Below are 26,528 nucleotides of genomic sequence, written 5' to 3'. Positions count from 1 at the left end.
ATTATAGGAACGAACAAAGATACAAGAACTAAAGCAAAAAGTAAGAGTTAAGAGAAGATGGACATGAGGCTAAAAAATGAACAGTACACTATCAATAAAAGAAACGTAAGATACAGTAAATAGGACAAAAGACTTAAACAGACCTAAGAGTGCAATTTTTAATAAAAAGAAGCAGGAAAAATGATGAATAAACGCACAAAAAAACAAGGGTACAAAGAACTGATGATGAATCGATGAGATGGCGAAAGAATCATTATTGAAACAAAGTTTTCTAGTGTCGACAGTAAACATAAGACCATAAAATGGAATAATTAATCATCTAAAATCACTAAGCTCCATAATATTAAGCATTTCATCCTGATAATTACGAGATTTGTAGCAATATTGAAATAAAATAATGGAGAAGAAATAGTTTTATTAAATAAATTGTGCGAAGATACATTTTTATGGCCAAGTAAAGTACTGCTGATTATCTAATAACGTTGCAACAATGTTTTGTAATACCAACACTAAAGATAAAAGTGTAAACAAATAAACAAAATCGTTTCTTTTAAAATTATACAAAATATAATTTTAAGTCGTATTTTACATAACAATCTTACATAATCAAATCGAACTTTAACATCAATCTTCTTTTGATTCAGGCACCGGAGCTGCAGTCGGAATATTGATTTCTGACTCTATCAACTCGTTTGTATCTATATCCATCAGTTTCGGTAAACTCTCTTCGCCCTCCCGGTCTTCTTTTAAACAGTCCTCGTTTTTACCATTGGCATCATCGTCCTGAGGTTGCCCCGGGTCGTTTTCTTTGATGGTTTCGGGTTTTTGTTCATCCGAAGCTTTTTGGTGAGTGTTGTCCGCTTCCGCTTTGTCTTCGTTGCTGGATACCATGGTTAAAGGAGGGACGACGCTCTTCATGTCGTGAATGGGTGTAATGCGGGCCATGGTGACGTTCTTCCCGATGAATTTGCCCTTCAGCGGCAGCACCTTGAAGCTTCCTTTCGGAGCGAAACGGTGGTTCAGTATTTGAAGCTGTGACAAGGGAATGATCTTTTTACCGGACTTGATGGTGGCGACCTGTAGGGCCGACGCAGCGGGATTATTATTGGGTATGATCTTGAACTTGTCCAGGTTGAGTTTGGTTACCTTTGTCATGGGAACCGATAGGGTTTTGTGTAGGATACTGTTGGTGGTAGTGGACTGAGAATTGGGAACGATCATCACTTTTTGTCCTTTTCCCAACGTTTTCTTCGCTCTGTTCAGGTCAAACGTAGACGACATCGGTTTGGTATAAGGTTCCTTCTGTTCAGAATTGGGCGTTTCCTTGGCGCCTTCGCATTTTTCCGACACCGGCTCTATTTCGAAGGACGTTCTTGAGACGATGGGTCTGAGAGTTTGGGGAGCGATTCTCTGCATCACCGACAGCGTCCTGCTGCCTTCGTGGCACCAATCCTCGGTAGAAATACCAGTCCCGCAGACGTGGTACGCGATGGCGTTTAGGCGATCGTCGTTCACCGCTCGGCGAACTTCCAACTTATGCCGGTCCGTACATACGTGCAGTATCCGCCCCGCATCCTTAAGTAGCTTCTTCTTTTCGGTAGTCAAAGGCCCTTGCGCTACCAGCACCGACACCAGGATCGAGTACGCTTCCAGCTCCAACTGGCGCAGATTCTTGAGACACTCGTCCGTAACGTTAAAGAAAACCGGCAGCATGTTCGTTGTCAAAGTCAAGTCGTTGACGTGACCTGTTTTTTTTTTGTTGCAGTTACAAAGCCAGCCACAAGTTTGGGAGTACCAGGTAAACCGGGCAGTGGTACCTTGAATCGCCGCTTGGATCAGTTAAACGCCCGCAAACAACGAAGACAAGGGGGCACCGGGCAAACCCGCCCCGACCTAGGAACGGTCTCCACAAGACAGACGCCCGAACGCGAACAAAAGCAGCCGCAGTCATCCACTCTGGGCACCCTGAGCAGTCTGCTCTTCGGTAGGAAGGGGGGTTTGTTTTGAAATGGCGAAATCGCCGGATCTCCCGTGAAAACTCACTCTCCCCGCCCTTTACCAGAAGCGTAAAGGCCCGCCAGAGATTGGGCTTTCCACTTTCTTCTCACCCCAGCAAACAAACATACACACACAAAACCAATCTAGTCTGAAGAAATCGGTGTCGAGAATAGTATTTGATCCAATGAAGGATCTTTATTAGGTGCCTACTACAAACCCGGTATATTATCAATGCTCATATACGTCTAATACCCTAAAATAAAAAAAATATTCTGGAGTCTGAAAAAAAAAACCAATATTGTGATTTACGAGATTGATTTTAATTTGCTACTGATCTGATGATGTGAGCTGAAGATTATCAAGCAGTTTAAGCACACAAATAGTAATTCTAATGATAATTTTGGTGCTGTTATTATTATCTAGGTAATGTAAATAGTTTTTTCTTTTCTTGTTTTTACTTTGTATTGTATATAGAACTAGTTATTATTTGCCAATTAGGTTAGACTGGAGTTGAGTGTAGTCTTATCGAATCAATGAAGAGTATTCCCATTTTTACTTGCATGGTATCGCGGTATTCTGATAAATAAAAGTTTAGGTGTACTGTGTAATAATCGCTCAGGCAATCCTAATCGTATTAACCATAAAAGTATGTAGTTTGACGACTTTACAACGTTCCAATATAAAAGAAAACAACACAACACATTACATACGACTCTGTAGCTAAGTAAGGTTGTTTTATTTCATTTTAAGCTAAATTTGTTGCTGTTAAAGTCAAAATAAAAGTTTTAGTAAAATATGTGTGTTATTTATTGCCCGATATTTAATTTGAATATGTTCAATTAGTTAAGGAATTATTAATTAACAGAGAGAAAGACAATCAAAAAATGTTTTTAAGAAGTGCTAAAATATCCACATATCAGGACAAAAAGTTCGTAACTGATACTTTTAAACAAGTTTAGATCCATGTAGTAAGTAAAATGGCTAAAATTATAGCCAAATATGTATTTAGTAATCTGATATATTTATCTTATCTTTTATATGAAAAAGGGTGTTTTTTAAAAAATTTAATTTATACATATTTTATTCTTATACTTTATATACCGTGTATTTGTATATTTATTTTATTTTTTCAATCATTGATTAAAGAAGTTGATAATCTGTTTAATATTTAGAAATAAATTTTAGTAAAGTAAAACTAACATAATCTTCAGGTATTATATATTGATTCTTAAACGAAACAAAAACAATGTCAAATATAAAATGTCAGCAGCTTTTCACCCTAAGTTTTAACTAATGGGGCTGCAAAAGTATAATACTGTGGCTCTAAAGTCTTAAAAGACAAGTAGTTTATGTAAGTAAAAGTTGAAGTAATGTTTATAGAGAAAGGTAATGTTAGTACTAACGGGATCAGCAATAATGAAAAATAATTGTTTGTACTGTTGCCGATTTGAGACTGAAAATCTCTGAAAAGCACTGCCCAGAATTTGGCGTAAATAAAAAAATATTTTAGGTATTTGCTATTTCTCTTAGTGTTGCAGTAGAGCATGTCTTTTTCTATGGACAAGGTTATCATTACTGCTGAATCACAATTACAATATGCTAATGTTATGTACATTATATGTACCTATTGTAGTATAAATATTAATAATAAATAATAGCTAACGTCATCTAACTCAGCTAAATATAATGTTATAATTCTGTAATATTACTTACTTTCTTTAAATTTACTGATTTATCCCAGTACAAAACCAATTTATATGGTTAACTTTAACGATTAGCACACCACTTAATAAGTATGGCCTGACATATAGATGACACCACTTAACCTCCAAAACCTAATCTAACAGTTGAAACTTGACGTGACATATGTCAAAATGGCAATCAGGCGTTCGATTTAAAGGTTACAGAGATTTTATCGAAAGAACTTCTGCTGTTATCCAAACTATAAATGAAAAGGATTTTATAAATAGTTACTTTTTGGTTTATTTCTTTTTTTAATGATTGGCTTGATACATATTTCTGGTGCTCTACACAAATATATATGAGACAAAACTAATTCAGCAGTTGTGGCAACAAAACTTTAGTCATAATTAAAGTTGCGTGAGATAACATAAAAGCTGAAACAACTCACTATTTCGCATGAGCATCTGTCGGTGAGAAAGTTGTAATCAAAGTGGTTGCCGCATTTGGTCACAAACAATTCATTGACGATCCACAGCGCTGTTTGTTTTGGTTTTTTGTCAGTAAGTGACAATTGATATAACGTGGATTCATATTACGAACTTCTGAAAACTGGTTAGACCGCGATTTCTATTGTTCTCTGATTTTCAATTTTTCTTCTATGTATTTTGTTATGATGAAAATGAAAATAACATGGAAAAAAATCTAGGACATCTTTTTATTACAATAAGGATCCCTTGATTTTTAATCCTACGGAATAGCAAAGAGATAATCACTGGACCAAAAGGAGTTTACACTCTAGACGGCTTATTTCTGGCATTATTGGCTGATTTTAGAGAATCATAACCGGCATTCGGTAAACTTATAGTCTACCTATCCAATAAAATTGTCATCTAAATTTATGACGTCAAAACGTCACAATGTTGCCGCATCAATTCTGAATTTTAATTTATTATGGCTTTGACATATAACAAAATTCTAGTCTAAATAAAATAATTAAACAAAAATGTTATCAGATATTTAAGGGATGTTCTACGTGTCTCAAAGACCATATCTCATAGTTCTAAGCTATCTATGGATACTTTCCATACAGTTTCCTCTGAAATAATTCTAAAAAAAATTGTTAAAAGTATTTTATTGTTCCGTTTTAAATTACATTATTTTATGAAGTATTACATTGTGTAGGCCAAGTAAAGGTGCAGCCCGTATGAGGAAAAATAGGAATAAAGAAACAATAATTGAAAATAAGGGACGCTTCAGGCCCCGGGGTCTGCTACCTAGCCTAGGTAATTTGACAAATATTCTAATCAAACTAGAACAACAACAAAAAGTCGTTGCGCCCGCCGGGAATCGAACCCGCTACCTCCGCGAGTGAGCTGAACGCTCCAACCATTACACCATACAAGCAGTCGCCTGCAATGTTTCTAGTTTTCCATATGATATGGGTAATACTTAAAAAGCAAACTGAACGGCTTTTGCAACTGAACGACTTTCCGGTCATCCATCACATCAGCATTAACATTACACACAAATATCTGATTATTTAAAAAAAGTATGTGAAAATTAGCACGTGCCTTTGAAATTTGAGATCTTCCCTGACTTGGTTCCAGTGGGACCACCTCGGAAGTGCAGTTGAACATAGAAGTTCCTCCCTTTTTGAAGTCGGTTCATAAAATAACAGTTTTCTATTTAGTATTATTGAGTTATTCAGTGTATGCAGAGGCTAATCATCAATTTGTATTTGATTTAAACATTGAACGATGTTGACGTGGTGATTTTGGTGTCAATGGCAAGGAACAGCCTGAAGGACCAAAAGGGCCCTAAGACAATGAATTGTAGAGCTTATTGGACGAAAACCAAAAAAGCTACGGCATGGTGACGAAGGGAAGGAAAGCGAAAAGAGGAGAAACAATCAGCTTTAACCTCAAAGAGCCTTCTGGGCTTTCTGGGCCCAACGACTTTGTACCTCGTTATTTGTGAAACAAGAAACGAATGGAATAAGGTCGATATGGACACAGGCATCTATGATGGGAAGAGAAGATGAGGTACACCAACGGTGACCAGGGGATACCACTGAGAGCATTTCAGGAGTCGGTTAGGATTAGCCATTCTTTGAAGGATTGTGCTGAGATGTACGCTAAAGCTTTGAATATCGCGAATGCCCGGTTGTCCACCACAATTGCACTGCCAAGCCCGCTGCGATATTTGGAGCCATCGATATATATGTGCTTACGGCCAGGGTAAAAGTGAAGAAGTTCACAGAACTTGGACCGAATAAGGTAAGGACAATGTTCTCTTTTATAAAATTGATATGAAGATATGTTTATGAAGGGGGTAGTGAAGATCCAAGGGGGAAAATTTGGGTAGTGGACAAGGAAATGATGCAATAAGCCAATTCCAGAAGATCTGCAATTATGTGAGAGGTACGAAGGGAGTGTACGTTGGAGCTATGAAGTCTTGCCGTGCCTTGGTGGAATCAGCCAGGTGTAGTAATTTACGAGCTGCCGAGACCGAATGTCAGAGTCTATCTGTAAAAATTGAAGAATTGAAAATTGAGAATAAACAACGCGTTGTTATAAAAAACGGCAAGTAATTAAATCACTACCAAACCAACGTCGTTTTTTCGACATAATGCCGCCATATTGCCAAAGAGATTGTAAAAATGGAATCACGATATTACCAGAAATATGGAAAAAGTTGTAGAAAATAGTGGAAAATATATTGGCGATTTGTCGCAACAATTACCTTTCTTAAAGTGAAAAACTATTATAATACATGCAAGCACCTAACAGATAACAGGTCAATTAAAAAGTCCTCGGCCTACCATAGTAAAACACATTTTTTTGGCAAAATTAGTTTTTTTATTCAACATTTTTTATTTCATTTTTAGATTTTTTTATTCGACCCGCCAACTTTTCAATGCCACTTTTGCAGTATGATTTGTCCATTGCTTCAAAATAGTCCTCAGTTTCGCCGACCACCTCTTTATTCGACGAAAAATTCTACGACTTCCCAGTGAGCATCTTTTTGAGATCTGAGAACAGGAAACAGTCGCTGGGGGCCAGATCTGGAGAATACGGTGGATGAGAAAGCAATTGGGAGACCAACTCATGGATCCTCCGGTTTATTATGCTTGATCATCTTCAAACACCGCTCCGAATCATCAACTCGTCGTTGTTTTTGGTCAAAAGTGAGCTCGTGCGGCATCCACTGTGCACAGAGCTTTCTCATCCTAAATATTCGTGGATGATATGATGTACACGTTCAGTTGATATCTTTAAAGTGTCTGCTATTTCATTCAATTTCAATTTACGGTCATTCAAAATCATTTTGTGGATTTTTTAAATATTTTCGTCGGTAACAACCTTTCTTGGGCGTCCACTGCGTTTACCGTCTTCGGTGCTCATTTCACCACTTCTAAACTTAGCATACCAATCCTTAATGGTTGATTTTCCCGGGGCAGTGTTCAGAAACTCGGCATCAAGCCAAGTTTTTGGTTCAACTGTATTTTTTTCTTTCTAAAAGCAATATTTAATGAACACGCGAAATTCCTTTTTATCCATTTTTTTTTTCACAATAATAAAAGTTGATTCACTCAAAATCCTATAATTCACAAACTTATGATCCAGCAGCTGTCAAATTTATCACGCATCTTTTGAGGGTTAACGCTAACTAAAAATATATTTAATTCTAGTAGCGCCATCTATGTGTCAGGCCGGGGATTTTTCAATTGACCTGTTATATTTTTATTTGAACAAGTAATTCCTTGATATATTGGATGAATAATACTTCTGTCATATTTCATAAAAATATATTTTTACTATGGTTGACATATACATTTAGTTAGAATACATTGCCCCGATGATGAGCCCGATAAATAGCAGAAACTATAACAATCGTCTGATGTATGTGCTTTTTCATCTGAGCATAAATATTGCGGGGACTGATTAAATGTACTTTTATCTAAAGAGAAGTTAATACCTATTTCTGTACCATATTTTATTCATATACTGTACTATTTTCTTACCATAAGTAGCAAACATGTTGTTATTCAAAGGCAGGGCATTGGCTGTTAGTGCCACTAACAATAAAGCCACGATGCATATTTTCAACATTTTTTCGCGTAGATATTTCGTTCAACGACATACGAGAACTGATCTTGTATCAGTAATTATACTTGACAACAAGCAAACATTATCTGAACTAGGTACGAGGGTCAGTCAACAATTATTGAGAACAGAAAGATGATACATTTGAAATGGGAAGAGAAATCACTCAGAATTCTCATCTGTACAAATAAAAACGAATCGCCGAAACGTATGTACGCGCATAACTTCAGAATTACTGCACCAAATTCGATGTATATTTTTTTTGTTGTGTTTGTTATTGTAAATACAATGTTTGTACCAAAAAAAAAGCCTACGGAAAATATTTTTACGTTTAAATATCGTAAATGAAGAGAATGATACAGAAGAGTAATTTTATGTAAAATTCTGGTAGGGGAGTATTGTAGCGACCTTGAGGCATGTCGAATTTTACATCGTGGAATAACGGTCTACAAAATACCCAGAAATATAATCCCAGATGTTGAACACGGGCGGGGTGCCAGCAGCGCCAATTAGAACCCGACAAGGAATAGCTGGCGGCAACCCCGAGACGTTTATCTGGGATGTGATTGAAGGGTATTTCGGTCATTCAGTCCTCAACCCTCGTTTGGTTTAGACGTGCCACCATCGACTGCCCAAGCCTAGTCAACAGGTAACTCCGCTGCCATCCGTTTTATTATTTGTATTTTTCACATTTTTTTTATATTGCCAATAAATAACGGTCACATAATGTAAACACCACTGTTTCATTTCGTTTTACCTCCATTCACCTAGCCACATCATTTACCCTAAACTACAAACATACCTAAATTAAACACAAATGTGGCTGTAAAGATGGCGTATAAAAGCCAACGAAACAAAATCTAGTCATACAAAATTTACGCACCGTAGAACATGTCCACCAGTCTATATCAATAATTGTCAACTCCCGCAAGCAGAGGATGACCTAACTTGGAAGAAACACATACTCGCCAAACAGAAACAACTTGGAATTAAACTCTGCAATATTTATTGGCTCATCAGGCTCAAATCCAAGTTATCATTAGATAACAAGGTATTGCTCTATGAGTCTATACTCAAGCCGATTTGGTCATATGGAATCCAAGTAAGGGGCACCACTAGCAAGTTTAATATACGTTGCGTGCGATACAACGCGATATTCCTCAAAATTGATAGCGAGTGTAATTCAACGTGTTTGTGTGAAGTACTTCGAAAGAGTGTCACTGCATCCTAATGTACTCGCTAATCAGCTAAATATGTGAAGGGATAGTGAAGTACGTATACTAAACATCATCCGATCTGATTATTGGACATACATAGACTTTAAAATAAGTTTTAGAATAAGACTAATTCATTAGAAATACTGTTACTTAACAGTGTAATCACTTAGTGAAGCGATTTTCTACATGCCATATATATATAATACGAACATAACAAATACTTATTGTCCTTTGAGCAGATTTTGGCGGAACTGCTAACGGTAATAAAAAATCATCACTAAATTAATTTTTATTTCAACTCAGATTCCCAGGAAGATTGCTATAGTGTTAACGAGGACACGCCAATTTTTCTACTGATTTAGGATGCACTGATTGATTTTATTTTTATATTTTTTTCTTTCATGTTTTGTTTAAACAATCAAAAATATCTAGTGAAAATAGACAGAAAAATTATTGGCTTTTTAATTTACATGAAAAATACCTAAAAGTTCATGTCTCTAGACTATAATACGCCTTCAAACACTAAACTAATCAAAGATGCTATACAATACCGTACAAGCCATAGACATAACTTTCATTGTCGGATTGTCATTTTAATATTTTCGAAATGGGATATCAACAAATATGGAAATTAAAAGTTCAGATTAGTTAAAATGAGTAAAACACGTGAAAAAATAAGATATTTATTATAAACGTTAACGTTCTTTCTAATGTTGACAAGTACAAGTTCCTTCGTTACAATGTCCCGGTGAACCACCGTTCAATTGGCAGAATTCGTTGCAGAGCCGTGTTGATCCAACTTGTCCTTCAGAGCACATCTCCCTTTGAGAACTTGGTATAAAAGCTGTTTGCTGATGGCTCCACCCTGGTGATGCTTCAAATTGTGCTGTAAATGAACATGTCAAATTACTTAACAGTTTTAATATAATTCTTTTTGTTATATTTTAAATTCTCGTTCTTACCAACAAGAGTACACCAGTCTATATCAATAATTGTTAATACCCGTATGCAGAGGATGCTAAATATCTTGATATGCATCTAGATCGACGCCTAACTTGAAAGAGGCATATACCCGCCAAACAAAAACAACTTGGACTTAAACTCTACCAAATATATTGGCTTATCGGGCGCAAATCCAAGTTATCATTAGATAACAAGATATTTTTTAATAAATCTGTACTCAAGCCTATTTGGTCATATGGAATCCAACTATGGGGCACCTCTAGCAAGTCTAAAATATCCATCATACAACGGTTCAAACAAATGAAGTGATACAACGCGACATTCAAACCAATAACGAGTGTAATTCAACATGTAAAGTACTTCGAAAGAGTGTTAGTGCATCCCAATGTACTCGCTAATCAGCTAAATATGAGAAGTGACAGTGAAGTGCACTGTCTAAAACGTCTAATACCATCCGATCTGATTGTTGGACATATATAGACTTTAAAATAAGCTTTAAATAGAGTTTACATGCCTTATATATATATAGTATAAACTAAAAATACTTACTGCCCTCTGGGCAGATTGTGGAAATAAATAGAGTAATAATAAAACTATTTAATGGAAAAAATCAAAGCAAGTATAAGCTCTTAAAGAATTCTTCATCATAAATATCACCCGTTCAACAACTGGCGGTTCCAATGTTGGGTCCCAAATTCCTTAAAAAAATCTGATTATTAACTCGTTTTATTGGCTTAATCTTTTTTATTGTAAAATATTTAGAAAATGAATGTATTGTATTGCTTTGTGTTAGAAATAAATTATAACATATTGTTAATTGAGTATACTTGCCTTCCACATTAACGGCGACCATGACGACGAACAACAAAACGACAAATTTCCCCAACATTTTGCCCTTATCTGTCAAAATATCACTAACATGACACTACACAGCGACAGCGTCTTTTATAACAATCGTAAGCTAAATTGCATTTTAATTGTCTGACCTTAATAAAATTTACAAAACATCATAGTTTATTAGATTATTATTTATTATTATTATTTTAGTATTATCCAATTAGTAAATTGTTGCGATTATATTAGCCGACTAGGCAAAACGGTGTTTCTTTTAAATTATAATAACAATTATTATTATTAAATATAGTGTGAAATGTACTACTATGCTAAAATATAGTAGGACATGCACATAGTAACACATGGGCTGAAAAGTCCCGAGTGTAATAAAGAAAACGTGTTTTTTTTTGTTCAAAATTAGCCTCATTCGTTAACGTAATCTCCATCAAGAGCCACGCAATCATTCCAGCACCGCTCTAACATTTCAATACCACTTTTGCAGAACGATTTATATTTTGCTTCAAAATAGGTTTCAGTTTCAGCGATAACCTCTTCATTCTTGCGAAATTTCTGACCGGTGAGCATTTTTTGAAGTCTACGAACAGCCACTACTCGCTGGGAGCCAAATCTGGCTAATCTTTTAACATAAGCATTTGGTTAATGTTCAGATAAATTACAGTAATTTGATATTGAATATTAATGGTTATGATATAATTGTTGACAAATCAGAATTTGTTTTTATTTAGCAATCTGACTCAGTTTGATAACAAGGTTTGTTATAACTAACGTAGTTTATGCTATATGCCGAGTTATTCGTTGCAGGATTATATAATCGAAATATTTCGATAGTGACATAAATTAGTGTTGGGCATAATCGAAATGTTTATATTAAGGAATTTGATGTTTATAACAAACTAAACAAATATACTATAACAACAAATATTATATCATTATTTTTTAGTTTCCACCGTACATAAAAAATAAATATGTGTATTTAGATTTGAAACTACGAACAATGAAGGAAGAAATTGAATCATACAGCAAAAACTGTCAGGGTAGACTGGAGCAATATATGAACACATATCAGTTAGCTGCTGATAGTTGAACTGCAGGGATTGAGCAGTCTAAGATACTTCAGCGAAGTAGATCCAACACTAAAATTCGCAGAGACAACATGAGGATGACATCAATGGCTGCACAACTCAGCTAAAAATATATCTACCGATGAAAATCTGACAATATGTTAGATTATTGTTTCTAGAAAACAGATTTTTAAGTATCAGGATATATACATATAATAATTTTAAATTTAAAAAATAAAAAAGGAACTCAATAATAAGTAAAAAAATAATCAAAAATTTTATTTATTTCTTTTAAATTTATTTTTAACACAAAGAAACCTTTTAAAATAAAATATTACATAATAGTCCTTGTAATAACCAAATAAAAATAAACAGAAGCCTTATTTAACATATCTACTACACGTATTTTATATTCTACTTATACACACAACTTAGCTTAATACCTACCTATACCATTCGAAGGCAAATACGCATAGGTTTGACAGCCCAAGAACAAACTAATTAATTGGCGTTAAAAGTGGACAGTTGTTGGCGGTTATTTCTATGATTGTTTAAAGTTTTTAATAGCGTTTAAAGAAAAAAGTTAATTGTTAATTACGTTCATTTTCCAGATAATTGTGCAGCCTTATTCAGTGATATCATTAAGTAAAATTAAATTCTCATGATGTAGAAATAGAATAGTTTAAACAAATCTATATGTAGAATGTAATGGTTTTATTCTCGCAATTTACATATATTTTTGTAATGATATTTGTTCATAATATTAACTAGGTTAGTTAGATATATTTAAATGGAGATGGAGTGTTAAATATATGATTCATGCATATACAAGAGCTAATTCTATAGTATGTAGAAAAGAAGAACAAGTAGAGGGCGTTGTAGTTTGTATCGAGGCTCTAAAGACATAAGTGGTGTTAATAACTCTATCCCGCTCCGAATAAGTGATTCGTAACATGGATTTATTCATGGGAAATCACATTCTATGTCTGTCTATTATCTGTTGATGGCGTAGAATTCTTACAGTATTATCTTCTCCTTGATTTTGGTGCGCCAAAAATGCCCTTTTCTTCTTTTTTTCATTTTGTCAATGTTGTCAAACAATGGCACTCAAACAAAAACTAAACGAACCTGCCGGCTTGGTGGCGCAGTAGTAAAGGTGACAGGACGGTCCTCCTACTGTTGCGATAGCCGCGGGTGATTTTTCTAGGCAAGAGTGTAAATTTCGATAAGGAAAATGATTCCAGTCACGCCAGTAACCAGGCTGGGTAAGACCGGATGTCTTCTGGGATAGTTTCTAAAGTTGGTCACTCGCCAGTCGGTAGGCTTAATGCTGAGGACCGTGGTTCGGAGCCCATGTTAAACCGCTAGTTGGTAAAAGGAGACTTTAAAATATGTACATAAAAAAGAAACTAAACTACACAGATTGTTAGCAGTCGAGGAGAGCAGAAATGCATTTAATGTTACCGTGCAGAAAATTCAAAAAACAACCATTTATCAAGCTGACTATATACAATAATAACAACAAATGGAGGTTTTTATAGGTCTTCAAGACAAACGGGGGGTATAGGTAGGTAAAAAATGAGAGAACAAACTCATATTGAAATTTCTGGTCATATAAAAACCTTTTATACATCGGATAAGAAATGGTAACTTAATTGAAATTATTGAACACTTGTCTAGAACTCTCTTAGGTGGCAGCACGTTTAACTCATTAGTGTTTGCTTCCGTTAATTTGTCAACAAACACTATATGCGTATTGTATACTATTACCGTTGCGTATTCAATTGACTTGAACGGAAAAAACACTCATTACTTTCATTTTCGGTTGTTAGTTCCATTGATATGCTTTTAAAACTTATTAATAGTGATGTAGACAAGAAAATACGTTGTGGTTAAAGCTTTAAAATAGTAGATTGATGAAAAATAATTTTGATTTATCATGTTTTTCAAATATATGTGATACAAAATATATAAAGAAATATTTTAGGTTCTGGCCAACGTGCTGCCATTTCCAAATCGTATACGGTAGATTATTCCTCGTTTCTGTTGTATATAAATCAATCACGAACGCATAATGACGGCAGGCAATTTTGAATCGAAAGATAAACCTTTAAATTTTAAACAAAAACAAGAATTTTAAGCAGTTTGGATAAAAAACGACTAAAAGTAATATGGACACGTTAAGTTATATTTTACTTTTAGAGTAGTCGAGAGAAAAAATTAACAAGTCAATTGAAAAGTCACCGGCCTACCATAGTAAAGCACATTTTTTTTGGCAAAATTAGCTTTTTTTAATCAACATAATTCCCTTAACTGATTATGGCGACCCTTCAACTTTTCGATACCATTATTGTAGTACGATTTGTCCTTTGCTTCAATATAGGCTTCAATTACGGCGATCGCCTCTTCATTAGACGAAAATTTCTTCCCAGCGAGCATTCTTTTGAGACCTGAGAACAGAAAATAGTCACTAGGGGCCAGGTCTGAAGAAGACGGTGGATGAGAAAGCAATTCGAAGCCAAATTCATGGATTTTTGCCATCGTTTTCACTGACTTGTGATGCGGTGTATTGTGTTGGTGAAGAAACATTTTCTTTTTCTTCAAATGCGCCCGTGTTTCGACGATTTCGTCCTTCAAACGGTCCAATAACGCTATGTAATAGTCGCTGTTGATAGTCCTTCCTTTTTAAGGTAATTAATGAAAATTATTCCATGCACATCCCAAAATACAGGCGCCATAAACTTGCCAGCTGACAGTTGCGTTTTCTCACGCTTTGGAGCGGGTTCATTGTGTGCAGTCCACTCTGATGACTGTCGATTGGATTTCGGAGTGAAATAATGGAGCCATGTTTCATCCATTGTCATATATCGACGCAAAAACTTGGGTTTATTACGCTTGATCATCTTCAAACACTGCTCCGAATCATTAACCCGTCTTTGTTTTTGTTCTCAATTTACGGTCATTCAACATCGTTTTGTGGATTTTTTAAATGTTTTCGTTGGTAACAATCTCTTTTGGGAGTCCACTGCGTTCACCGTCTTCGGTGCTAATTTCACCACGTCTAAACTTAGCATACCAATCCTTGATGGTTGATTTTCCTGGTGCAGTGTCCGGGAACTAGGCATCAAGCCAAGTTTTTGCTTCAACTGTATATTTTCCTTTTTCCCTTCAAAAAACAATATTTTATCAACACGCGAAATTCATTTTTATTCGTTTTTTTTTCACAATAACAAAATTTACAAACTAAGGATCTTACAGCTGTCAAATTCACACTCGCATCTTTTGAGGGTTAGGGCTAACTAAAAAACATACGGATTTAATTCTAGTAGCGTCATCTATGTGTCGGGCCTGGGACTTTTCAATTGATTTGTTGGTATATAATAGTAACAATGCTTGCACCAATTTGCAACGAATTTTATAGTTAGAGTTGGCCTCCACTATCTAGTTCCTGTTTGAAGTAACTAATAAGAGTGTCAATCTGTTCTGTCTTCTTCTGTGTTCTTCTTCTTCTTTTCCTGTGACATCGGCATTTTTAATCAGAGTAATAATAAGCAGCTATTTGAAATTTATCAAAACAAGCAAAGTGTTAAGAAAACGTTGGCTGTTTTATAACCTCTTATCACTAATGTTTTAAACATTTTTGCATACGTTTAACAATTGGACGACTTTGATAGCCTGGTGCCTGGTTCATTTACGTGATCGAAAGTATCAGACAACATCTTATTTCTTTTTAACTAGAATAAAATGAGAAGGAAAATATTGTCTGACTCTAAAACGAATTTACAAATTGCGACAGGCAATACATTAAACATATTGATGACGTATGTTCACAACAACTTTGTAGAGACTGTAGTAAAATCGTATTAATGTGAATCTATATTTTTGTTATTCTATGTTTATTCATGCCTCCTTTATTCGACTAATAAAATATATCAACTGATTCTGATATTGTCAAGTATGATTTAATGAACATTTGGACATTACAATTTTTGTATTATATGTATACCATCGACTAACTACTACTTCGTCTATAAAACTAACGGCTTATTTTTCTTTCCTCTAATTCGGCTCAAGCGAAAATTAACTTGACGCTATCTTTCAATGAACTCCTGACTCGTTCTATTCACCTCGGATAAAAGGCGTCATTGAACAATTAAGAATCTAGAAAGTATAAAGAGACTTGTCCGTTCTCAAATTGATTTAATTTCGTTTAGGACGAAGACACGTCGAAAAGGTCCCAGTGATATGTCCGCCAAAATACTAATCCTGTTATTTCTCGTTATCCTAGCTGAGGGTAAACAGCCTAGGCACTTGAAACACCCAGACGACTTGTTAAGGGAACCGCCAGAGGGTACGTTTATTCCTGTATTAATGAACATTAGTTGTGTGTATGTTTGTGTTTAATCATAAATATGTTACTTGATAGCATTTATGTAGTCATATTTTATAGTATACCCTGAAAAACAGTGAACTCACGTCATCTAAATTTATGTTAAAATGTTAGTTTATTTTGGCTTTTATATATAACAACATTCTTATGCAAATAAAATAATGAAACAAAAATGTTATAACGAATAATTTATGTTAATATTAACAGGTGAATTGAAAAGTCCCCGGCCTACCATGGTAAAACACTTTTTTTGGCAAAATTAGTTTTTTTTATTCAACATAATTTCCTTCAAGGGTGATACACTGATTATAGCGACCCTCCAACTTTTCGATGCCATTTTTGTAGTACGATTTGTCCTTTGCTTCTAAATAGGTCTCAGTTTCGGCGATGAATGAACAGGTACATTCGACGAAAATTTCTTCCCAGCGAGAATTGATCATCTTCAAACACTGCTCCGAATCGTCAACTCGTCGTTGTTGGTCAAAAGTGAGCTCGCGCGGCACCCACTTTGCACAGAGCTTTCTTGTACCCAAATATTCGTGAATGATAGGACGTACATGTTCAGTTGATATCTTTAGAGTGTCTGCTATTTCATTCAATTTCAATTTACGGTCATTCAAAATCATTTTGTGGATTTTTTAAATGTTTTCATCGGTACCAACCACTGTTGAGCGTGTACTGTGTTCACCGTCTTTGGTGCTCAATTCATCATATCTAAACTTACCATGCCAATCCTTGATGGTCGATTTTCCTGGGGCAATATCTAGAAACTCGGCATCGAGCCGTTTTTGCTTCAACTGTAATTTTTCCCTTCAAAAAGCAATATTTTATCAACACGCGAAATTCCTTTTTATCCATTTTTTTCACAAAAACAAAAGTTGCTTCACTCAAAATGCTGTAATTCACAAACTAATGATCCGACAGCTGTCTAATTTATATACGCATCTTTTGATGGTTAGGGTTAACAAAAAAATATGGATTTAATTATAGTGGCGCCATCTATGTGTCAGGTCGGAGACTTTTCAATTGACTTGTTAACTTGATAGAGTGGTTGAAAATCATAATCATTAATATTCTGAAATCTTTTGCAGATATTTGACAACTAGACGAATTTTATTGATTGATTCAGTTGCATGCTCGGACTCTTAAGAAGGAAAATTTGGTGTGATATTAAATAAAACGAATTTACAAATTGCGATAGATCATACATTCAACATCTTGACGACATGAGTTCCCTGTATTTTTTTTAATAAACTATTTAATACAATAACATAAATCAAAGAGAATTAATGAATTAATTAATCATCCATTAATAAAGTAAATAAAGAATCAGATCATCACTTTCTATCAACTTTGTTTCTTTTTACACCATTTCATTTTTCCATAAATAGTATAATTTTCATGTTTCATATAAATAGACAAATTTAAATAGCGAGCCTTGATTTTATTAGGCTTTTAAACAATGCATTCTTTTAAAAACGACGCCTTTATTCAATTAATACTCTTCGTGGGTTTTCTTTACTGCATTTAAATTCTATGTTTTCCAACAGTGTATGAAGCTCTCTACATCTCTCAAGGAGCTGTATATCTGTAACTTTTCTAGAGATACTTTCCAGACCAACAATTCTCACCGTTTTTATACATTTTACAAATTTGATCTGTGATAGGGATAATATCAAGGTAATTCGTCTTTTCGGTAAATCTAGTATGTATATCTTTCTAGAATTTTTTCTAAAATAAAATAAATTGGGAAGGAGAATATTGTCATTCTTTAAAATAAATTTGCAAATTGCCATAGCCAATATATTCAATATCTTGATGACGTGAGTTTATTGTTGTTTTGAATAGACTAGTTTGAAACATTCCACAGTTTTCACACTTAACGCTATTAGATCAATGGATTTGTTGGTAATTCGACATTTTTATGTTCAGGCAGCCTTTCATGATGTTATTTTGTAAACCTGTTAATTTCTTCGTCTATACACTTCAGTGGTTCAAAACGACAAGGAAAAAAAATTTATAATATGCTTACCTGGGCCAACATAGGAAACAAAGTTATTGGAAAAACCTGTAGAAATATGGGAGTATTTTGTAGACAACACAATTATGTTCATATTGCTGTTGAGAACACTAATGAATATGTCACTTCTGTCAAGAAAAACTACTCACATGAAACGGTCCTACGGATATTTTTGGAATCCGTGCTTTGCTTGGACTTATCTGCAGCGAGCGGAATAGAACAACTCGACTGATATGTTAAGATCTTTGGCGGAGAGATCAGGAATATTTAGAGGCTCATAATATTTTATACAATGTTGAACATCGCCGAAATAGATTCCTTCTTAATATTTACTGCTCTTAATAACCCACAAAATGTGTTTCGAAGGGAGTTTCTGCTAGAAATGGCTAGTGGATGGATAATCCGCACCTACGTAGACGAGCAGCTATGAGCAGTTCGCCACGAAATTTGAAATTGCGTTCGCAAGATGTGGTGGGGATAGACCGGTAAGAGGGACAAGCAAATGTCTAGCAAAATGGAAATAAAGTACACTTTATTTTCTCTCTTCTTTCAGTAAATTCTTCAGCCCAAAGACGAATTGTTTTATTTAAATTAATAATATTATATATATATATATATATATATATATATATATATATATATATATATATATATATATATATATTCTACTGGAATTCTACTGGTTGCGCTTGGTTCGAGTTAACATTACTAATTAATACTTTTAACGATTCTTATTTCAATGTTTTCTTCAATTAATTCAATATTTTCTTCCCCTCGTTGTCAATGCACAGGTGGTTTATCACCGAAGCTGCTCCCTCGGGTTCTTGAGGGTGGTGGACAAGGATGGTACAAGGAAACCTCTTCTGTACCCCGATTGACTGGGGATATCGGGGCGGGACACAATCTTCCAGTTAGGAACTTTCCACGCTGATGAAACATACGCGTTTCGGGCTCTTAAGGAATTCCCCTAAAATTCCACGATTTCTGGTTTTCTTGATATGACACGACTCGTCCAACCTCGGTACGTGAACCCCCGTTATCCGAAACACTCGAAAACGAGCCGATGGGACTCTTCTTCGTTGAACACGCATGTTCTCTTTACTCGGCACCTACCTCGGTTGGCCAACTGCATCCATATCACTATGCCTGTCCCTTGTTATAAATATTAGGAACATCAGTTAAAGGTCTAATAAATTAGACCTGTTAACTATACGACCTATATTTCTACAATTAACCTAAACTTAAATTTACACGACAGCCCCAAATATAAATAATTAAATTTGCGTCGCAACAAATGCGTTTAACAATACTTTCTTCAATCAATGCTTTTAACAATGATTTCATTATCAAATGTTTTCTTCGATATTTTTATCAAAACCTATTTTATAATACTTCTAACAACACTACTTCTCGTTGTCGATGCATCAGGTTTAATTGCCCTTGGGTTCTTGGTGGTAGTGGACAAGGCTAGTCCTAGAAACTCCGATTGGTTCAGTATATCGGGGCGGGAACGACTCTTCCAATAAGAAACGTCTCATGCCCAGAGAACACCTGAATTTCGAATTACGGTTAAAGGGGTCATAAGGTGAAACCACTGACAGGCTTCGTCTAGCAGCCTCGGTACTTGAAACCCTATTACTCGAAATACTCGGCAACGAGCCGATGGGATACCCTTTCTTTTTTTTAATGCTTTGACGGATTTCATCATTTCGTGACTATACTATAAAATTAATAAAATTAAAAAGGGGGTTAAAATCATAAATAGTGTATATATAATTCCAAAAAGGAACACAAATACAGGACTATAAATACAACCATAACGAAGTAGAGGTTCTATCCAGATAGCACACATCTGCACCCGAACCAAAGTGATAATGGTTATTTGGTCAGTAATACCAAACTTAGTATACGATAGATTCTATGGAGAAAATCGATTTCTCGCAGAAATTCGAGGAGTCTGTCTGTATTTTTTCCTATTAAGGCATTTTTAAAATTTTGCAGCCCATAGTTAATTCTAGTCTGGGGGAGCCGTGGATAGTTGTTCAATATGTGGTAGACTGAAATAGGGGCACGGTGACAAATCTCACAGTGAGCAGACGAGCTTGCAGTCGTCAAGTGACCGTGCGAGAAGCGATAGTGACGATTCAGTCTTAGTCGGTATAAAGCTATGAGCTAAGTATGACGATGAAGGGAAGGGGAGAAAAAAATCAGGTTTAACCTCAAATAGTCTGCTGTGGTTGGCCTCCTGGGTCCAACGACGTTGTACCTCGCTATTTGTGAAATAGGAAGCTAATGGTATAAGATCGGTATGGACACAAACATCCGTAATGGGGAGGGGCTGCCGATTTAACCGTACTATTTGCGTGCTCATTTCCCGTTATGCCAACGAGAGAAGGGATCCATAGTAAACTTGTCCTGATCCCATTCAGGTAGAGGGTACGGATAATTGACAGTGGACATTTCTTGATTGGCATGTTATCACCAGATATTCGATACCGTGTGATATTATATTTTGTCTTAAGTCATAATCCTTTTCCCATGTCATAAGTATAAAATAAGTTAAAACTGTGTCACAACAGTGACTAAAAAATAGGAAAACACAGTTTTCGTGTTGTAACTGTAACAAATTTATGTGTTTGCAACATGTTACTACAATATGTACAGCATATAAAGAAAGTATTTTCAAAAATGCATAGATTTACTACTTTAACGTATTACAATGTTTAGGAAAATCTAGTATTTAAGAATCCTATATAGCTAAAATAGTGTTTTTTATTTTGATTAAATTACTTGCATTTTTAAGTGGCCCTATTCATGTACTAGTTAAAACAAATTTTGTTCATAGTTCTGTTACAATCTCATACTAAAAAAAGTCAAAAATGTTGAGACTTTTGACATGGTCTCAGAGACTTGTCTGCAATATTTGATTGACTAATGAAAGGATATACGGACATTGATTATTTTAATTGTTATTATGTATTTATTAAAAACATTTCTGATCTTACACTGAAAATACTGTAAAAACAAATTTTAGTAACATAACGTTTTTAAATTATTCTCTTTACTCTATTATGAAACAAATATTTTTTGTTAACATCTTTATTAGATACGCTTAGTACAATTTTAATTATAAATTAATTTATTACTACATTTTATTTGTATTTGGATTAATTCACAAGCAAGACGAGTGCGAGAAAATACATTAATATGTATTCCTCTATATCTATAGTTTACACTAAAGATATAGACTTTAAATAGGTTCGTATGGTTTGGTTCGCTTCAATTTCCTGACATACTGCGCGCTATCCAGCAGTTGTATTGCTTCCACGTTAGTATGATTTAGTAATCCTCTTCAGTGTTTCAAGGCGAAATCTTGGATAACTTCGCAAATCCATTTGATTTCCAGGTTACCGTGCAGTTCTTCGTTGGTTACGTAGCGATAGGCATTGGTAATCATTCGAAGAACCTTGTTCTGAAAGCGATGAAACAAACACGATTAATTAAATACATTGCGGTTGAATTTCGATCACATGATGATCACTCTCAGTAGAAATAAATTTGCCTTGAATCACATAAAAGTTCCTTTTCCCCAATGCGTTATTATATTATATATTATTTAACAGAAGAACTATTTAAGGCCTTACTTCTTTTATTGTTTCAGATTATATAGATTTTAAGCTCCGTTTTAATAAATTATGCGACGACCGTCTCATAGAATTGTTGTATACATGTGCTGCATTTTGTGTCCGTTTTAGACAATCGGACGAGAGATGTTTCGATAAATACTGTTTATGTAAAGAGGAATAAGAAACAATATATAAATCAATAAAAATCCAAAATATATTTGAAAAAAATCAATCCCTTTGTTTTATTTATGTATCCTTTATACAGGGTCTATCCAAAGAAAGAGTGAGCTGATGTCATGTCCATTTCTCAACGTTGACTCCTTTAAAGTCGATATTTTATGCATTTTGATTTAACAGGTCTATTGAAAAGTCCCCGGCCTGACACATAGACGGCGCTATTAGAATCAAATCCATATGTTTTTTAGTTAGCACTAACCGTCAAAAGAAGCGTGTATAAATTTGACAGCTGTTGGATCATTAGTCTGTGAATTATAGCATTTTGAGTGAAGCAACTTTGTTAAAAAAAATGGATAAAAAGGAATTTCGCGTGTTCATAAAATAATGCTTTTTGATGGGAAAAAATACAGTTGAAACAAAAACTAGTCTTGATGCCGTGTTTCCGGACACTGCTCGGGGAAAATCAACCATCAAGGATTGGTATGTTAAGTATAGACGTGGTGAAATGAGCACCGAAGACAGTGCAGCTCAAAAAGAGTTGTTACCTACGAAAACATAAAAAAATACACAAAATGATATTGAATAGCAGACACTCTAAAGATATCATCTGAACGTGTACATCATATCATTCACGAATATTTGGGTATGAGAAAACTCTGTGTAAAGTGGGTGCCGCACGAGCTCACTTTTGACCAAAAACAACGACGAGTTGTTGATTCGGAGCAGTGTTTGAAGATGATCAAGCGTAATAAACCCGAGTTTTTGCATCGATATGTGATAATGGATGAAACATGGCTCCATCATTTCGCTCCAAAGTCCAATCCGAGTGAACTGCACACGATGAACCCACTCCAAAGCGTTGGAAAACGCAACAGTCGGCTGGCAAGGTTATGGCGTCTGTACTTTGGGATGCGCATGGAATAATTTTCTTTGACCACCTTAAAAAAGGTAGGACCATCAACAGCGACTATTACGTGGCGCTATTAGACCGTTTGAAGGGCGAAATCGCCGAAAAACGGCCGCATTTGAAGGAAAAGCGCTGCTTCACCAAGACAATGCACCGTATCACAAGTCAATGAAAACGATGGCAAAAATTCATGAATTGGGCTTCGAATTGCTTCCTCATCCACCGTATTCTTCAGATCTGGCCCACAACGACTATTTCATGTTCTTAGATCTCACAAGAATGCTCACTGGAAGAAATTTTCGTTGAATGCACCTCTTCATTCATCGCCAAAACAGAGGCCTATTTAGAAAGAAAGGACAAATCGTACTACACAAATAGTATCGAAAAGTTGGAGGATCGCTACAATTAGTGTCTCACTCTTGACGAGAATTATGTTGAATAAAAATACTAATTTTGCAAAAAAAATATGTTTTACTATGGCCGGGAACTTTTCAATTGACCTATTGGATGGGGTAAATAAGGTTTTTGTTTATTTTTATTTAGTTTTTACAATGATTATTATGTATATCATATGAATAAAATATGTATTATTTTAAAAAATTTTTGTAAAAATAAAAAAAATTCCTTAGCTTATTTTCTCCTCTGTTTTTAGGTATGCTGGTGAAAATGACATGAAATAAATGATGAACATATTTCTTTTATGTAATATTTTGTTACGATATGGCTGTAGAGGTACTACCTTCACTATATTAATACGTGATACTGATGAATATTGACTCTTTTGGGTTGTACTTTATCTTAAGCCAATATCAGTGATAACATCATCAGTGCATATTTCAGTCGCAGGTATTATTTTGGTTGAATCATCAACGTTTGCAACATTGTTAGCTACCTGAGAGTTTTGTTTGAAAATATACTATTATTGGTGGATATTTTGTTCATCAAATGTTGTACACACATCATGTTAGACAAAAAGCAAAACACATTAGAACCAAAATAAAATAACTATACTGATTAGTCGGAAGATACTCTCAACTTGATCTAAAATCAAAGAGGTTGATATATATAAAGCCAATTTGGATCTATGAGGTGCAAATATGTGGTTTCATAAAAAATTCAAATCAACTAGTCATACGACGCAGTCAAAACAAGGTTCTTCGATTGTTTACCAATGCCTTTCTCTATGTAACCAATGAAGAACTGCACGATGATCTGGAAATCAAATGTATTTGCGAAGTTATCCAAGACTTCGCCTTGAAACACGAAAGAAGATTACTAAATCATACTAACGTGGAAGCAATACAACTGCTGGACATCGCGCAGAATCTCTGGAGATTGAAGCGAGCCAAACCATACGAACTTATATAAAGTATATACCTTTAGTGTAAACTATAACTATATGTTATTATAATTTTATAATTGAGGAATACATACTAATGCATTTTTTCGCACTCTTCTTGCTTGTGAATTAATCCAAGTACAAATGAAATGTAGTAATAAATTAATTAAGATTGTGCTAAGCGTATCTTATAAAGATGTTATAAAAAAAATGTTGTACGAACTTCGAAAGTTAAGGCATTCAACACTTCATTGTGTAAGTAGGCAATGCTAAAACATGAACAAAATGCTTGCAACAAAACTGGAAAGCTTTCAAACTTACATATTTGTTCAGTTATCCAGCCGCAATCACAAAACAAGCAACAGTGTTATAACTGTCGTCGAATAATCACACTTTGCAGTGGTAGATTGACTAACTTACATTAATCCCTTTATTTCTTTGTTTCTGTACATTTGTTGTAATGAAGTTTCAAAAAATAAATATATATAGCTTCTGTAAATTATAAAATATTTGTTTAATTTATCTTTATTATTTTTTATAATTCATTCTTTTATCCTTAAAAGAGTGTTATTTGTATATTACAGTTACCATATTTAAAATTGTCGGAATTTAGTTTGTCTACACATAATATAATTAAATTATCTCTCTTTGTTACTGTTTTCTCTCGTTAAAAATTATTTGTCTGGCTTATAGCGATAGGACAAATAAAATAAAGGAAACTAATGAAATAAATGTAGGTATATTGATGAGTCCATTTATTTTCTCTTAATTTCTAGTTAATTTAGTGTAACGTAAGGATTAATTCTTGCAATGACAGATGCCATTTTTACAAACGCCGTAATGATATCCGTCTACCATGCAATGAACTGTACAGGGAATGGTAGTACCTCCATTGTGACCATCGCATGTTATACGGAGAGGCGCAGAATCGTCTGAGGATGGCGCATCTTCTGAAACAGAAAATAGTATAATCGTTTTTGCGTTTATAGTCAGTACACAGCCAAAACTATTGAAAATAGAAGAAATATTATAAATGCTATTCATTACAATACCAAAATCGATTCCTATTATATATTTTTAAAATATGTCAAACAAAAAGTTCAGTAGAGCAGACTCAAAATCAAAAAACTGTACTTTTTAGTCAAGGTATACTTCCAAGTTGACCTTTGATATCAATTCCACTAGTAAGCCAACATTACCAAAAAAAAGTTCTTACATTAGTTACCAATGCTTATCTCAACGTAACTAACGAATAACTTCAATCAAATGGATCTACTAAGTTTCCCAAGATTTCGTCTTAAAACATGAAAAAGGTTACTGAGTCTGACACAGCAGCAGATATACTGGACAAGGCACAGAAAATCAAAAGGTTGATACAAATCGAACCTCACGAAGTTGTAGAGTCGAAATTAATCATATTTAATATTAATTTGATAAATACAGACTGTTGTATTATTCTCGTCTTGCTCGTATATTGCTAACACAAAAGAAAAAGGAGAATGAATTAATATTGTACTAAACGTATCTCTAAATATGTGGCGAAAAAATAAAGTTATTTTTTCTACTAGAACTCGGTTTGTTATATTCGAATTAATATAAATGTTATTCAATTCCCTATATGTAGAATATATAGTTGAAAACATATTCTATCTGACTAACTTATAATTAGGCTTATATTGTCAAATAAATATACAAACCAACAAAGTAAAAATGTTAAATTAAATTAGTTTTGAAAAAATGTAATGTAAAATATAATACTCTGCTGAGATAAACTTACCAATTTCTTTGATGGCTGCACCATGGGCTACTTGAACAAAAAATAGCACCGCAAGGGTGATACAGAGAAGAAGTCTCAAGATTTTGATCTGCATTGTTCTGGTAACAGGTTAAACTGAATTCTGGGATATGAATAAGAACGCTGCGTATATATACCCGCAGAATAGATTTTTTCTATCTTTTTTTGTGACTTTTATCTAACAATACTTGTGGAAAGCACTTCTGATTATTTAGAACAAAACCGTCTTCAATAATAATATAAACATTTGATCAACGTATGCTTCGACATTGTTATTTTTTTTTTGTATTTCGTGATAATAAATTTTCCAAAATTACAAATACGTTGCTAGGATTCAGAATTCGTGTTTATCGATCTGCTTGTACAGATTACTACCTCAAGAGAAATTACA

General features: G+C 34.5%; 2 protein-coding genes and 4 long non-coding RNA genes across 21 annotated transcripts in view; 2 read left to right on the top strand and 4 right to left on the bottom strand.

Annotated features, from left to right (window-relative positions):
- The window catches only part of milt (trafficking kinesin-binding protein milt), a 120,404-nt gene extending 117,612 nt beyond the window's left edge, over positions 1-2,792 (top strand). For all 15 annotated transcript variants that reach the window (XM_076410649.1, XM_076410651.1, XM_076410653.1 and 12 more), the window contains one exon: positions 1,766-2,792. In XM_076410649.1, coding sequence (XP_076266764.1) covers positions 1,766-2,007 — 242 coding nt within the window. In that variant the 3' untranslated portion in view covers positions 2,008-2,792. The remainder of the gene's footprint in view (positions 1-1,765) is intronic.
- Positions 521-1,747, bottom strand: LOC143200261 (uncharacterized). Of its 2 annotated transcripts, none has more exons than XM_076410690.1 (2): positions 1,147-1,747; positions 521-1,077 (listed from the first exon to the last, which is right to left on the bottom strand). In XM_076410690.1, the coding sequence occupies exons 1-2, from the start codon at positions 1,711-1,713 to the stop codon at positions 625-627; spliced, it is 1,020 nt and encodes a 339-aa protein (XP_076266805.1). In that variant the 5' UTR covers positions 1,714-1,747; the 3' UTR covers positions 521-624. The 2 variants fall into 2 exon arrangements, with proteins under 2 accessions (XP_076266805.1, XP_076266804.1); XM_076410689.1 differs by having other exon boundaries at positions 522-998; positions 1,059-1,747.
- A 4,683-nt stretch (positions 2,793-7,475) lies between the features above and the next one.
- LOC143200276 (uncharacterized) lies at positions 7,476-7,856 on the bottom strand. Its single transcript, XR_013006673.1, has 2 exons — positions 7,706-7,856; positions 7,476-7,641 (listed from the first exon to the last, which is right to left on the bottom strand). It is a non-coding gene; the product is annotated as an uncharacterized LOC143200276 (long non-coding RNA).
- A 1,817-nt stretch (positions 7,857-9,673) lies between these two features.
- On the bottom strand, positions 9,674-10,956 carry LOC143200275 (uncharacterized). Its single transcript, XR_013006672.1, has 2 exons — positions 10,799-10,956; positions 9,674-9,890 (listed from the first exon to the last, which is right to left on the bottom strand). It is a non-coding gene; the product is annotated as an uncharacterized LOC143200275 (long non-coding RNA).
- Positions 10,957-16,103: 5,147 nt separating this feature from the next.
- Positions 16,104-22,180, top strand: LOC143200273 (uncharacterized). Its single transcript, XR_013006670.1, has 2 exons — positions 16,104-16,234; positions 21,955-22,180. It is a non-coding gene; the product is annotated as an uncharacterized LOC143200273 (long non-coding RNA).
- A 2,902-nt stretch (positions 22,181-25,082) lies between these two features.
- Positions 25,083-26,267, bottom strand: LOC143200274 (uncharacterized). The gene is made up of 2 exons (XR_013006671.1): positions 26,120-26,267; positions 25,083-25,292 (listed from the first exon to the last, which is right to left on the bottom strand). It is a non-coding gene; the product is annotated as an uncharacterized LOC143200274 (long non-coding RNA).
- Positions 26,268-26,528: the final 261 nt, after the last annotated feature.

This window comes from Rhynchophorus ferrugineus, unplaced genomic scaffold, assembly GCF_030347505.1.
Source record: "Rhynchophorus ferrugineus isolate W39M unplaced genomic scaffold, kcgeb_rfMv2 rfM7, whole genome shotgun sequence".
Taxonomy (NCBI): Eukaryota; Metazoa; Arthropoda; class Insecta; order Coleoptera; family Curculionidae; genus Rhynchophorus; species Rhynchophorus ferrugineus.
Note: the sequence above shows the minus strand (reverse complement) of the source record. Positions and strands in the feature narration are given on the sequence as shown.